Source organism: Crassostrea angulata, chromosome 6 (genome assembly GCF_025612915.1).
Source record: "Crassostrea angulata isolate pt1a10 chromosome 6, ASM2561291v2, whole genome shotgun sequence".
Taxonomy (NCBI): Eukaryota; Metazoa; Mollusca; class Bivalvia; order Ostreida; family Ostreidae; genus Magallana; species Magallana angulata.
In genome coordinates, this window is record NC_069116.1 from 24,084,554 (window position 1) to 24,099,107 (window position 14,554).

At 32.6% G+C, this 14,554-nt stretch overlaps 2 protein-coding genes and 1 long non-coding RNA gene across 4 annotated transcripts; 2 read left to right on the plus strand and 1 right to left on the minus strand.

Annotated features, from left to right (window-relative positions):
- The first annotated feature begins 585 nt into the window (after positions 1 to 585).
- On the plus strand, positions 586 to 2,550 carry LOC128189838 (uncharacterized). Its single transcript, XR_008244282.1, has 2 exons — positions 586 to 1,329; positions 2,376 to 2,550. It is a non-coding gene; the product is annotated as an uncharacterized LOC128189838 (long non-coding RNA).
- Positions 2,551 to 2,661: 111 nt separating this feature from the next.
- LOC128189837 (uncharacterized) lies at positions 2,662 to 11,595 on the minus strand. Its single transcript, XM_052861607.1, has 12 exons — positions 10,698 to 11,595; positions 10,177 to 10,566; positions 8,984 to 9,409; positions 8,540 to 8,689; positions 8,012 to 8,131; positions 7,362 to 7,406; positions 6,934 to 7,060; positions 6,561 to 6,661; positions 6,160 to 6,215; positions 5,801 to 5,942; positions 5,317 to 5,414; positions 2,662 to 3,230 (listed from the first exon to the last, which is right to left on the minus strand). The coding sequence occupies exons 1-12, from the start codon at positions 11,440 to 11,442 to the stop codon at positions 3,024 to 3,026; spliced, it is 2,607 nt and encodes an 868-aa protein (XP_052717567.1). The 5' UTR covers positions 11,443 to 11,595; the 3' UTR covers positions 2,662 to 3,023.
- Positions 11,596 to 12,021: 426 nt separating this feature from the next.
- Positions 12,022 to 14,131, plus strand: LOC128188803 (E3 ubiquitin-protein ligase FANCL-like). 2 transcript variants are annotated; one of them, XM_052860074.1, is made up of 2 exons: positions 12,022 to 12,087; positions 12,852 to 14,131. In XM_052860074.1, exon 2 carries the CDS (start codon positions 12,864 to 12,866, stop codon positions 13,983 to 13,985), a length of 1,122 nt encoding a protein of 373 aa, XP_052716034.1. In that variant the 5' UTR covers positions 12,022 to 12,087; positions 12,852 to 12,863; the 3' UTR covers positions 13,986 to 14,131. The 2 variants fall into 2 exon arrangements, with proteins under 2 accessions (XP_052716034.1, XP_052716035.1); XM_052860075.1 differs by having other exon boundaries at positions 12,037 to 12,096.
- The last annotated feature ends 423 nt before the right edge of the window (positions 14,132 to 14,554 follow it).

Here is a 14,554-nt window from a genome sequence, read left to right on the forward strand (position 1 = left end):
CTAACATTTCTACGCAGTTTTTTTCTTTAAAATGTTTTTTTCCCTTAAAAATCGGTCGAGGTTGACTTGTCTTATAAAAATAACCCTTTTTCTTTGAAGGCAATGTGTAAATCGGTTTAACAATGTATTTGGGGTTTTTTGTTTACTGGTCAAAGAAATTCAAAACAAAAGTGAATTCTTGTTAAGGACCGGAAATTCCTGGTCAACCGATGATGAAGAACACGAAATTCTGCAATAAAGCGTTTTACGACTCAAATTACGACACAAAAAATGGCATTCCACACTTCTCGTGTCCAAAACCATTGCTCTTTACACTCTACCAATGTTCTCTGGAAATGTTCAACCAATGTTTTTGTAAATCGAACAAGAGATCCCTTCACCACCGTGTCTGTGTCGCCATCTTAGTCTCAGTATATAAACCACAAAATAGTCCTACAGAAATTGCCTTCTGTTTTTCGTTACCATGGAAACTTTGACTCAGTATATGTTGCAGGCAGCTGCCATGTTTGTTATCCTGTTTGACGCAGTGTATGGTCAATCCAGCGATGACCTTCCAACTTGGAATGACTACTTCTAAAGGTAATAATGACTGCATGGTCATGTAAGGTTGGGAGAGACTCTTGTGGTTGGTATTTTGGCTGACACAGTCAGCGATTAACTGACTATATGCCCATCACCGCCAAACCCCCTTATTTATTTATTTTTTTTTTTTGCATCGCATTGCAAACAGTACATATCGATCAATCTCGTGTCGAAACATAAGTCCAAAATACATTCCGTCCTCAAAATATCAAACGCTATAGTGCAAAAGCAATAAAATGAGATATAACAAATATTTTTGTAAAGCGTTTCTAAGAAACTTGATCAGGTCATGCTATGCAACACGTGGAAACTGATTCGTCTTCTTCCAGACATTAGATCGTAAAACCTATGAACAAAGAACGTGCAAGGAAGTTCCCTAAAAAACGACAACAACGTTTTCCGCGTTCTTGCAAGTAAACCTTGTTGAACAACTCCCATAAACATCCATCGCAAAATATTTTGACGTCTCGTTTAATTTGGAAAAAAAATAACGTTGTTTTGGACAATTTTGAGACTATATAAACGAAGCCCTGACAATGGTTCTTCACTCAACGTTCTAACGAAGAGTCCTTCAGTAACCTAAAGCAATCGAAATGGAGTCAGTACGCCAGTTCATCTACCAAGCCGCCACATTGGCAATGGTCGTCATGCTCCAGGCCGCGTTTGCTCAGTACCAGGATGACAACAACGGCGCCGATTACTTGTACGGCGGCGGTTACCGATACATCAACAGATACGGTTACTAAGGTAAGCCCGTTTCCGGTAACCCGATCTTCGTCATCCGTTATCAAAGAAATGCTCAATGCATTCGGTATTTTGTAAACGTTCGATTTAGTATACATCTAAACCTGAAGAACAGAAGCTTTAATTATGACAATGGTTTCAATTGTCAATATAATTCTTTTATCCATGCGGAAAAATAATTTGATTTTAAAATTAAATTTTTCACAAATTCAGTAATGAAAGCAGATAGGTTTTCGAGAATTTCTCTTACAACTTGCCGCTGTGCAATCCGTTCCTTTTATTCTGAGACCCTGAAGCACGTTACAGTCAGATTTTGTACCTCGACAAGTAAAGTTCCAAAATAACAGCTCATGCACGCGCTTTTCGTCAAAATTGTCGCGTTTATGACTAGAAACATAGAGTAAGACAAGACGCTGAAAACTTCTATTCGTTTGAATTTTATAATTAACATTAAAATTACAAACCACACATTTGTAATTTTAAAACTAACATTTCCGTAGAAGTAACCTTTCGATTGGAGACTCGGTATAAAACTGCCGTTTGCTAGCAATACCTGCACTCATTCTTTGGGACGAGTCTCCGGTGATTTGACAATGTATCGATTCCTGATCTTCGTTTTCGCCCTGCTCCTGTCTGCCCTGGTTTTTGCGGCAGGGTTTTTAATGGATGAGGGAAATAACTTTGGACGGAATTTTGAAAATGGTGCGAATTGTCGTTTTTTTTAAGAAGAAAAAAAAACGTTCTTGCAACTATTTGTAATAATTTTGGATTGCTTTAGAAGTCTAATAAATGCATGTTTATTCGATAAAATTAACAACGCCGTTTTAATTGTTTAAACAAATTTTAAATCAGATAGAGAAGTTTAGTTTAAACTTCAAATATATGAGTTTATTATGTTTAATTTAAACCAAATGGCTGGCATGCTAGGGCCACTTTAGATCGAATAATATTTGATAAATTTATTACTTTCTTCAACAACTTTGCTTGTTTCCCAGATTGTTTAGGTGTTCCTCAGAGTTATTATTAAACAATTTTCATTTTTCTTTTAGAATACAGCGGTTGTTATTGGACCGGAGACGAATGGAAATGTGGAAATGGATTCTAGTCAACATCAAAAGAACTTTGCCAACATTGAAATATTGTAACAAAAACGAAAAGACGGTCAACATTTTGAATGCATAACAAACTGTACACAGGTCAATAAACAATCGATGACTTCATGAATTTTCTTTCTCTTTTTTTTTTTCAATTTGTTTGCATGAGTTTTTCGTCCTTTTTTTAAATTAAATTTACAGAACGACTTCAGAAATATGAAGGCTTTATTTAAACCAGGAATGTTAAACATTAACTACGGTACCATGGCTCAGAAACATAAAATTAATCAAGTTAAGTGATTTGCTCTCTAAAATTTGATCTTCTCAATATATGGCATCTTGCAATGTATCAAGTGGGCACAATGTTTACAATGTCGTCAAAAATAAAACCAAACTTTGATGGTTATATCTCAAAATAATATACTCAGTACTATTTGTTTACTTGATGAATCCTTTATTTTAGAAAATAAAAAATATTTACATTGTATCACAGATCATTTTCTCCATCTGGTGTACCATATATCATACTGTTTTCTGGTGACATCTCGCAACATACCCCCATAGCACCACAGACAACTACACAAATTTCAAGAGGTTAAATAATCAAATACGCTCGTCTACATTTCTGTGAGAAATTTTCGCTTTTTTCAAGAAAGATCTAAATGCCCTAGGTACACTGCAATGTACTGAAAAAGTCCTTCCATCCAGGAATTCTGGGATTATCAGATTCTTGGAGTGGAGGTACATGGGGAGGTTCCTGGCCTTACTCTGGCGGATCCCCAACTGCCGAATGACGTCACTGGGGAGAATCTACGTGGAAAATTTGTAAATTGTAATTGCTAAAAAGGAAGTTTAATCTCTTTTGTGTTTCATGCACAGTAAAAAATCCCTTTACCTGTGTACCGGTAATTCTCAATAGTATTATCTTATCATTGTAATACATATCTCATATACTATTACTTCTCACAATAATGTCTAATAAAGTGATTTTTTTTTTTGTATTTAGAAAAGCACAGCATGTACAAGTACAAAGTAACACTGGAAGACTGCTAACATAGTGTGATATACTAAAACTATACTAAACTTTTCTATAAAAACAATTTTCATTTGTTCAATCATTTAAAAGTTTACTCCCACGGAAATGATATTGCCTTTTTACATGCATTATGATTGATACCATGGTGCATAATAAATAAATGTCAAATAAACAAGAGACCCACGGGTCATATTGCTCACCAGAACAACAGTTCCTTTTAACATTCTATTTCATAGCATATGCTATTTCTATTTTAAACTTTGAACCCCTGTCTGGGCTTCAGTATTGGTTGGTGTTTTATGGTTGGTTTTAACAATTTAGATTATACACAATATGAGAATGCTTGATTAGTAATCTCACAAACTGTAGCTTTGTAGTTCTCAAAAAGAAAATTTTTAAACATTTTCAATAATATATCATTACATGTATTTTTATGTTAAACTCTGAACCCCTCTTACGGCCCAAGAATTAGTCTTGTGGTCACAGCTTTATTGATTTAGAATCTACATTATTTAAGGATGCTTGCATAGTACTCTCACAAATTAAAGCATTGTAGTTCTTGAGAAGAAGATTTTTAAATATTTTTTCTATATTATGTTAAACTTTGAACCCCACCTTGAGCCCTATTTTTGTTCGGGAGTTTCACTTAATATACATGCTTTTGTGTAAATATTGGCATTTCTTGTGAAGTGGTTCTTGAGAAGAAAATTTGTAAACATTTCTCATATGTATTTTTATGTTAAACTTTGAACCCCACTTGGGCCCCTGTTTTGGTACGAGGGTCACGATTTTTACAATTTAGAATCTTCACTATATATACAAGCTTTTGTGTAAACATTGGCATTTCTGGTGAATTGGTTCTAGAGATCAAATTTTTAAACATTTTTCCTACGCATTTCCATGTTAAACTTTTAACCCCACTATGGCCCCATGTTAGGTCTGGGGCCAAGGGTCACGATTTTTACAATTTAGAATCTTCACTACATGTACAAGCTTTTGTGTAAATATTGGGATTTCTGGTGCATTGGTTCTTGAGAAGAAGATTTTTAAAGACACACTCCCTATACTCACTGTTTTGCGATTATCTCCCTTTTAAAAAGGGATACACCTTTTATTTTTACAATTAAGAATCCCCTTTCTATAAGGATGCTTTCTACCAAGTTTGTTTTAGAAAAGAATTCAAAAATGTAAAAAGTTTACAGACGGACAGATGGAGGGACAGATGGACGACAGACAACAGGTGATCAGAAAAGCTCACTTGAACCTTTGGTTGAGGTGAGCTAAAAAAACGCAATTTTGGATTTAAAAACTTTTAAATCAGTATGAAATATGAACAAAAGCCCCAGGTGGATTTGAACTCGTGATCTGCAGTTAACAAGCCTATTACTTAAACCACTGAACTAAGATGATATACAAGTACAACCAAGTTGATTAATACAAACAATTTTACAAAACATTTTAATCACCATCTTGTAATATACCAGTAGTGTCTTAAAAAGTAGAAGTCTTGATGAAGTAGGCTACCTTAGATATATTCACTTTATATGATTTTGGAATTGCTTTTTATAAACATGTCTTTTTTAAAAAGATATAGGTGTTGATGCTTGAGTATCAAGTTTGTTTTTGTTTTTTTTAAATACATGTATATTTGAATTGATTTTAATTAACACTGATTTATTTAACCTATTTAATAAAATATAAAAATAATATAATATGATAAAAAATTTGTACCTTTCACGAATAATGGTTTATAACTTACCGGTAGTCAAAAAAGGAATTTTATATAATAATTGATTTATTTCATATAAGTGATATCAAAATTTTCTTTAAGAAAATTGAAAGATATATTATGACTGGTACCTGTGGTTTGATCTCTGTCAGGTATGAATACTTGTGGTCCCCCAGTACAGGTGTATTCAATACATGGAGAAGATGGGTTCTGATCTGATGTTTCACACCTGGAACCAAAATATTTGTTTGCATGAAAGAAAAAAATAATTGGACAAAACTACAATAATAATACAAAAAATAAATAAATAGAAAACTAGAGATCTGCACATAGAACAACTATCTAATATGAAAAATTTTGTTCCTTCAGATTTTGCTATCCCAAATGAACATATTATACAGTATAAAACCCGGAGAAATGGAGAACTTATTTATTCAGATTAATGAATGACAGCAAAGACATTCATAAAAACAATTGTTTTAGAAGGAATACATAAACAAAATTTTAGACCTCAAAATAACTCTGTAATACAGCTTATGGACAAGAAAAATGTGAAACCAGAACTGAAGGGAAATTTTGGTAATACATATGTATTTATAAAAAGTACATCTATACCTGTTTCAGGGCTGACTTCTAACAAGGCACAACTATGGCTGTTAGCAACCACTTTATAATGAGTTACAGCTGGCACCGTTTTCTTCTTGGTTTTATGCATGACATGTTTGGTGTCCGAGTTGTACACTGGAATGCAGGTCATCTACAAATAAGGGTACGTGTATTTCAAATCAAGCTGTAAACACTCTTAATTCTAATTAGACAGTGGCCAGTACATAAACTACTTTTCTTGAAGTATACATGAAGATTAATATTGTTTTGCTATTCAGTAAATCAACTTTATTTTTAAAACAGAAAAGAAGGAGAACAATGAACTCATAGACATGAATCAGAGGGCAATGATATATTAAATGACTAACCCTTTTTCTTTTGTCTTTTCCAACTTCACCTTCTGCGATAGGAACATTTATAATCCCTAAAAAATAATATTATATATTCCATTCATATGCTCAATACAGATTACATTTCAAAAGGTTTTCCAAGTAAATCTTAAATGTGGAAACATTAGAAGTAAAACTCAATACTGTATATTAATTTTAGACTCTTAATTTTTAAACAGTGGATGAAAAGATTTCAGTAGTTCTTATTTCAATAATATTCTTTTAAATTTTCCTATAATAGTTATATATTAAATACTCAACATAAAATCACAGTTTTCACTCACTCTGATAACATTGACAAATGTTGCTTAAAACATTGGACCGTCTAAAAACAGCCATATCATTAATGGGCACAAGGTTGAAATGTTGAAATAGCCTACCTTCTTTCAGTGATGGTATACCCTTGGCTATAACCAAATACGTCTTTTTCACCTTTCGGTCCTTGAATGCCTTTCTCAATTTACTGGCCATTTCTTCAGTTCTGGAATTAATCAGGCTCATTAATTTGTCATTTAAATATTGTAAAATCTTAAGTAAAGACACATGCTTAATGGAAAAAAATACATGATCTTATTTTACATACATTAAAACTTTAAGTAACACAGTGGCCTAAATGCAATTCAACTCTAGTGGAATATATTTTTATGATTTATACTTAAAAATATATTTTGTATGTTAATTCTTGGTTTTGGTTTTCCCTTCATAGAATCCATACCAATGAGAGCCAATACTAGCTACATTGTATGTACTTACTTTCCAAACAACATAATCCCTGTGGTTTCCTTGTCAAGCCTGTGAACCATGTGGAGTTTGTCACAATGAATTCTTTCTGCAAGTTTGGGTAAGAGGTCTGCAATGTTCAATCTCACTCCCTCTCCACCTATAAATACATGTACAGTGTAACTCATTTATCGCGGTCTTCAATAAATATCAGTGTAGAATATTTTTACTTGATAAGCATGCAGTAAATATCAAAGAGATTTGCAAGAAACCTCTTTTACAAAAATCATTGTATCAATGTATCATTAGCATTAACACTTAAGGAGCTACATAGATTGAATTCTTGCTGACAGAAATCAATTGTCACAGAATAGTTACTGACCTGCTATTAGTGAATTAAAGATGATTTGTTTGCATGCATTGTTGTACAGTATTTATTGCATTTGGTGTAACTGTTTTACCTTGTGATGGTATCCCATATATTTTGTTGATTGCAAGGATATCATCTAGAAAAGCACAAACACACTAAATCATACAAAATGCATTAAAACATTATAATGTCCAGTAACCAAGGCAATCTTTTTTACACTATCTCTCCAACAGTTGGCAATACTATCAAAATAACAATCCCCCACCCCAATGCATCTTCTTCAGCAGCAGTCAGCAGTGAACATAACAAAAATTCTTTTCATTTAATTACTGACAGAATATAATTTTATGATATTCTTTAATGTAGATAATACAGGTACATTTTCATAACAGCTCAGATCCATTTACTGTATACCGGTACATGTATCTGGTAATTTTCACAACAATCCAGTTTTTGCTTTATTTACAGTCTCTTTTAGATTGCAAAATGCAGAAGTTATATCCAGTATTATTTGCTATAAGAAACTTTTTTAGTTGCAAAAAATAACTAATGCAAATAAAAAGGTTTCACATTTTACAAATTTTGTGACACTGGAAGAAAACGGATCTATGGTACATGTACTCTCAGTCATCATAGAAATTAATAATTCATCACAACAGAATTATTAAATTCCAAACTTTCTTTATGATGTATACTTAGATTGAGAGAGATTTTTCTACCACATTGAACAAAGATCCTCACCTTTGTTATAGAGGATACTCTCCACCAGCTCATCAACAACTTCTTCCTCTGTTAGCTTGTTCACATTTTTGGGTACAAATTTGCTTAGATCAACCTTTGATGTTGCATCAATTTTTGGTGCTAAAATCATATTACAATGTATCAATTAAATATTCAGATCTTTAAAACAACTGTTCCAGATTTGATTTAGTGAGTTCACATAAAAAATTTGGCAATTTTGATCAAAATTTCTCTTTATAGACCTCTTTACTTTCTTTGTAATAAATACGCTACATGTACCAGGTAATAATTTATTTTTGGGGTAAAGATTATAATCCTGGTTTTGCTTTCTTTACTTATAAAATTAATTAGATAACTATAACCATCATGAAGGGACCCGAGGTTGCAAATTTGTAAAACAAGAAGCAAAATGTCAAAAAACAAATAGGTACATGCACTAAGACTACATATGTGTATGTTTTTTTTATTATTTTTAATTTGAAAAGTTGTCTAAACACAGTGTAATTGTAGTAAAACAGGATCACAAACCTAAGCTTTTTTCTTGGAGATCTGAGAAATATTTGTACGCTGCATTTTCTATCATTGCAGTCCCTGACTTCTCATCATTATCATCGTCTGATTTCAGTTCTTCAGCGAAACCATCCTCCTCCTCTTCATTGTTGTAGTTTTCTCCTTCAGCTGAAATGTAATCCAACATCTCATCGAAGTAAAGTTACTTCTACTTATACACAAAAGTGAAATCACAGACACCAAAAATTATCAGTCAGTAGAAACATATAACCATAAAAGGAAAATACTACTGTCTCAAATAGAATGTGTAATATATATTTAATTGTAAGGTTATTAATATATACCAGTTAAATGTCCTAAAAATATTACTGCAAAATGCATTTTATGATGCAATACAGATGCATACATTTAAAATACTTTACGAAGGTGTTTAAGATTACACTAATCTAACACAAAACATACCTAAACTTTTTCCTTCATCATGAAAGTATTCGTATGCTGCATTTCCCAATTTTGAAGTCCCTGACTTATGATTATACTCTGGTGTCACTTGTTTAGCAAAATCATTTTCTAACCGTTCTTCATGAAAATTTCTGTCTTTGGTTTGAATTGAATCCAACATTCTATCTAAGTTAGGTGAACTTGAATCATTTTTTTCGTGACACTTCCATGAATTTTGCATTTCAGAATTATTGTCTTCAAGTAAGTAACTCCAATCAATGTTTTTTCTTTCTGGTGTAACTGTTTCCAACTTTAGTGTCCTGACACTTGAATTTGTCTCCTTCTTTAATAAGTTGCTGTCATATTTTGCGGTTACTTTGGTTCTACTTTCATTTTCATACATCATCATCTTCTCTGTATCTCTGAGAATTGTCTTTCCTCTGGCACCTTCAAGAAAAATATCAAATGATTTTTTCACAAATAAAGTACATTTTTTTTTACTGAATACAATTAAATCTAGTACACTATCCTTGTTAAGGTTATAATTTTACTCTTGATTTGATATTTCAAAAGTTTATCAACACTGAAGCATTATATTGTAGCTTAATAGACTGTGTATAAAATTGTGCTTCACAAAATATTTAGATCATCAACATCTAATGTTTTGATCTGATTTTTCACGCATCGTACCCTCAGACTTGTATATGTACAGTATATAGTAAGGTAAAAAGGAAAGTAAAAACCAACAAACTGGTGAATTATAATATTTTTCTATTCAAAAACGAGTATGGAATATTCTTTTTTTTTCAACCCTGATTTAAAAATGAAATGTTTCTTGGTTACTTAACTCCATCTTCACAAGTCCAGGGGTCACGAGTCCTCTCATGGCCATGAGTGGACTCAGGAAGCCTGACATTGTGAGAATGACGAAACCAAAAAAAAAAAATCCAAATGCATTTGAACTGCATGTAATGTCACTACAAAACTTAATTAGTATGACATCATTTCAAACTCTGTTATTTATCTGGTGATTATATTGTCTTAAAGATGTCTTTCATACATTAAAAGCCATGCTTAAATAGCAGTACTTAAAAATTTCTTCAAAATAAGAATTGCAATATTGGACTAGTACAGCATTCCTATCGTTGTGTTACGAGGGGGTTTGATATTTCGCTGATCAACCTTTAGATCTATTATCTTTAGATTACACATACCATTTTCTAATGATTTGTCTTTCTTCACTTTATTTGTCAGGCCATTTTCATGTGTCTGTTCACAGGTATCTTTGATATGTTGTATCTCAACTTCAATTTCTTCTTTTATAATAGAATCCAACATATTATCATCAATGTTTTGTGGAGTCTGATCACTTTTTTGCTGATATTTCAATGAACTTTTTGTTTCTAAATTGTCTTCAAGCATGACATTCCAGTCAATGTTTTTCGTGTTTGATGATCTGTGAATTTGTTGAGCATCACTCGACTCTCTTTCCTTCTTTATCGAAGAGTTGGTACTATGCTTTGATTGCCTCTTATTCTCATCTTCATTCACAACCTCCATAATCAAATCTTCTGGTTTCATGAAAAATCTGTTTCCCTTTGTTGCTTTAATGAAAAACAAAATAGATTTTAAGAAACACATAACATTAAATCAAGATTGCATTTGATTACTATTTACTAAAACCTTTTAATTTTCTATCAACATTTTAATATCTGTTAATTAAAATATGACATACCATTTAATGAGGAATTCTGTTCTTTTCTTATATTCCTTGGAGTGCTTGGACTACTTTCATTGTTATGCTTTTTTTGTTTCTCATTTACTTTATCTGTTGGTTTCACAGAATCTGACATTTTTGATTCATTGAATACTGTGGAATTTTGATGCACATTTCTTGGTTTGTAGTAGTCAGAAATTGGTTCTGAAAGAGTTGATGACTGAGAATTTTCTTTGACAGTACCATCACTTTCTTTACCAAGCCCTTCAAGATGTTGACTTAACAAATCAGAAACTGGCAAAGAATATTTCCTGCGATCTACTTTTTCTCGATAACTTATCAATGAGTCTGCAATCGAGCCTAATTCAGGTTTCAGTTTTGAGAAGTTTTTCTTTGGTGGAATTACACCCTTTCTGACACAATCTATCTTTATTTCACCAAAATTGGTCTTCTGCAATGTACCATCGTATGCATCCGGTGCGGTATATTTTCCTAAACCGTATGTACGGGATATTTTTTCTTTGGTCTCTGTAACCAGAGTTTCCCCTTCACCAACATTTGCCTCAAATGTTTCCGAAACACCTAAATAGTCACAACTGTCCTGTTCAGTCTTATCTTCTTGTTTAGTACGCACCGATTTCCTAGCATCACCATCGCTTGCTGTCGATGAAACGTTACCCTGTAATCTATATATTCTAATGCTTCCACATCTGATGCGGCAATTGAGGTCTCTACCAATAACTACAGAAAGTCTGGAAAACATTTCATCCGACTTATAATCTGTAGATTACCTCTTTATCTTCTGGATATCCCAGTAACACTAAACAAAACAATTTACCACATAAATTCCAGAATTCATATCTTTCTGCGTGTTATGGGATATGGGATATGGGAGCTGACATCTTGGTAACTGTTAAATTAATTTGTTCGTTAAAACATTCTAAGAAGCATGGATATTGTGAATGTAGTATCAAAATGACAACATAAAAATCTAATTACAAAGTATCGGGGGCTTATATACTATAGTATTTAAGTCTTTGCTATCATACAATTTATGAAGAAGAAAGTTTTGAAATTTATGTTCAACCTAGTTAAAGTACGAATTAATAAATTCTTTGCAAGGGGTAAACTTAGTATAACTGATTAAGCCGAACCGGATTAACCGACTTTAAAATTACAAACGCCAAATTACAAATATTTGAAAAAAAAATGTACAATTTAATTTTATATTTGTATATTTATTTTACGATTAATTATTTGAAATTAACTGAAAATTTACCTCATAAAAACAAAGGAAATGTAAACTTTATCGTGTTTTACATGACACATACACTAGTTTTAACACACGCCAAAGCACCCTACTTTTAGTTTCATCTTATACATGTTATAGGCAGTGTACTGATTTGAGGTTTGTTATGTATGTAACTTGCTTGAACTGATAAAAGCGTTTGCATTTTTTCTACTGTTTGCCTTTTTTTAATACACAATGACAATAATGAGGGTGTGCTTACAACATACTTTGCCGCGCTTGATTTACAGATTAAGGAGGATTAGTCATGTGAACAGAGACATAAATAACATTATGTTATTTATGTCTCTGATGTGAATGGTCAATAAATTCAACCATACCTAAAATTTTAAGATATGATTTGTTAAGCTGTAAACTATTATTTTTTAAAATACAAAAAAGCATATCGTTTAAACTTTTATATTTTCCTATATTAATTAATTATGCAGTTATCTGCATGACAAAATGCCAACGTTACCCACGAATACCACGAAAATTGAGCCACCACAAATTTTAAAAATTCCACAGTATTCTCCCTCCACCCCTACCCCCCCCCCCCCAAATGCAGTAAAAAACACATTTCAAATTAACTTTAAATTTTTTTGTCAAGTTTCTAATCATAATTTAATCACTTACCCATCATATTGGGTTTAGTGCTACACCCAACAACACATGCCCCTGCATTGTCGGAAACCACAGGTTTTCTCACCATTACAATGTTGAAAGATGCAATACAATATTACATTATTGTAAAATATATTATAATTACTTTTCAGTAATGTATTATTACATTACTTTAATGTATCATTACATAAATGCTACAGACAATTGTCTTTTTCTTGTGTGTTGTGCTTATGTATTCATCTCATATTTTTTTTTTTTAGAAAGACGCAATAATGGATGAAAATAGGAGAAACATGTTAATAAAGTTTCCTTGTTTAATTCCACAAAATGCAGATTTTACTGAATATGATGGATATATTCAAATTTTAGATGAAGAATACAGAATGAACATTAAACTGCCAAAAGATGGAAAACTTAAAGACGCAAGACTAACTTGTGATTGGAAACTAGAACAGATTTTGAAAAAGTATGATAAAATTGTGAAGCAGAGGCTGAATCAATGTGAAAATCTTTCAGCCTTCTTAGAAGAGCTCGGAAGCATTGCTGAGAAACAACTTTGTTTCCAAGAACAAATGCAGCCAACGATTCAAAGGAACAATTGTGCTCAGCTGATTTCAGAACTGGAGAATATTGGATGGGAAAAAGTTGTATCTGTAAACGCTGATTTTCAGTCATTCCAAATCAAGTTTGTAGATCTAAAACAACGACAGCATGTGATGCAAATTAAGCTTCATTCCCAGCATCCTAGACAAGCTCCTACAATCATTGTTGACCTACCTGTCAAATTTGATATTGTTTGGACCGCTTCTAGCACACTTTTAGATGTTTTCAACCAGTTTGTTCATAATGTTGATCTCTACCAAGACTTATGGAACAACTTAAATGAACTGGACAGAAAAACATGGATTCTAGAACCAGACAACCCAACATTTTCTGCCACAAACAGAAGAATAGCTATTAGTGCAAATGCATCCATACAAATAACTGTAGACCCCAAACATCCAAGTAGTTTACCTGACATCAAGTTCTTGGGCTCAAATCAGGCCACAAACCCTTTGCGAGAGAACATGACATCTAATTTACATCTGTGGGATGAAAATGAAGGCCTTCTGCACAATTTATCTTCTCTACTGGAAGTTACGTTTCCATCTCCGTCTAATTCAAAGAAGGAGGACTTTAGTGCTGACTGTGGGATCTGTTACTCGTACCGTCTGGGAATGGAGATTCCGGAGGAGGTCTGTAATGACTCCCGCTGCGCCCAGCCATTCCATCAGACATGTTTGATTGAATGGCTACGTGGTCTTCCATCTTACAGACAGAGTTTTCAAACCATCTTTGGGGAGTGTCCATATTGTAGCACCCCCATAACAGTGAAAATGTCTATCAGGAAATGAAAAATTTCAATGCTTGTGCAAATTGTTTCACATGTTAAACATGAAAATCGGCAAAATTTAGTGATGTTTGTACAAATCATTATCAAAGATCATTTCAAACACTTGTATTTTATAATGAATTTATTAAAACACAATATTTATCCATATATGAAGTCTGTTATGTTTTGAGAGCCTTAGAGTTATTATACATTTACTTAATATGACATAATGTACCTTGATACTATGATGAAATCGAAGTTGGTATGAAAAAGCAAGACCACTCATACCCACATGTATTTCTGTCTGAAGCTGTACTTCTGAGTTGTGCATGCCAATATATCTATGTTGCATATACATCAAGCCCCACCTAGTTCACATATAAATAATGAATCTGTTGAGTACTGAACTGAAATACCAGAGGACCTGTGTTCAAACACCTGTGTCTCTTAATATGAATTATAAACCATGATATATAATTATAAAATTAGATACCTTTCAAGATAACAGTCAAGTAATTGAAGTTTTTTTATTTTGCATAATTTACTCAGGCCTTAGGGTTTATTTAAAGCATGTGTTAATGTCGTCTGGCG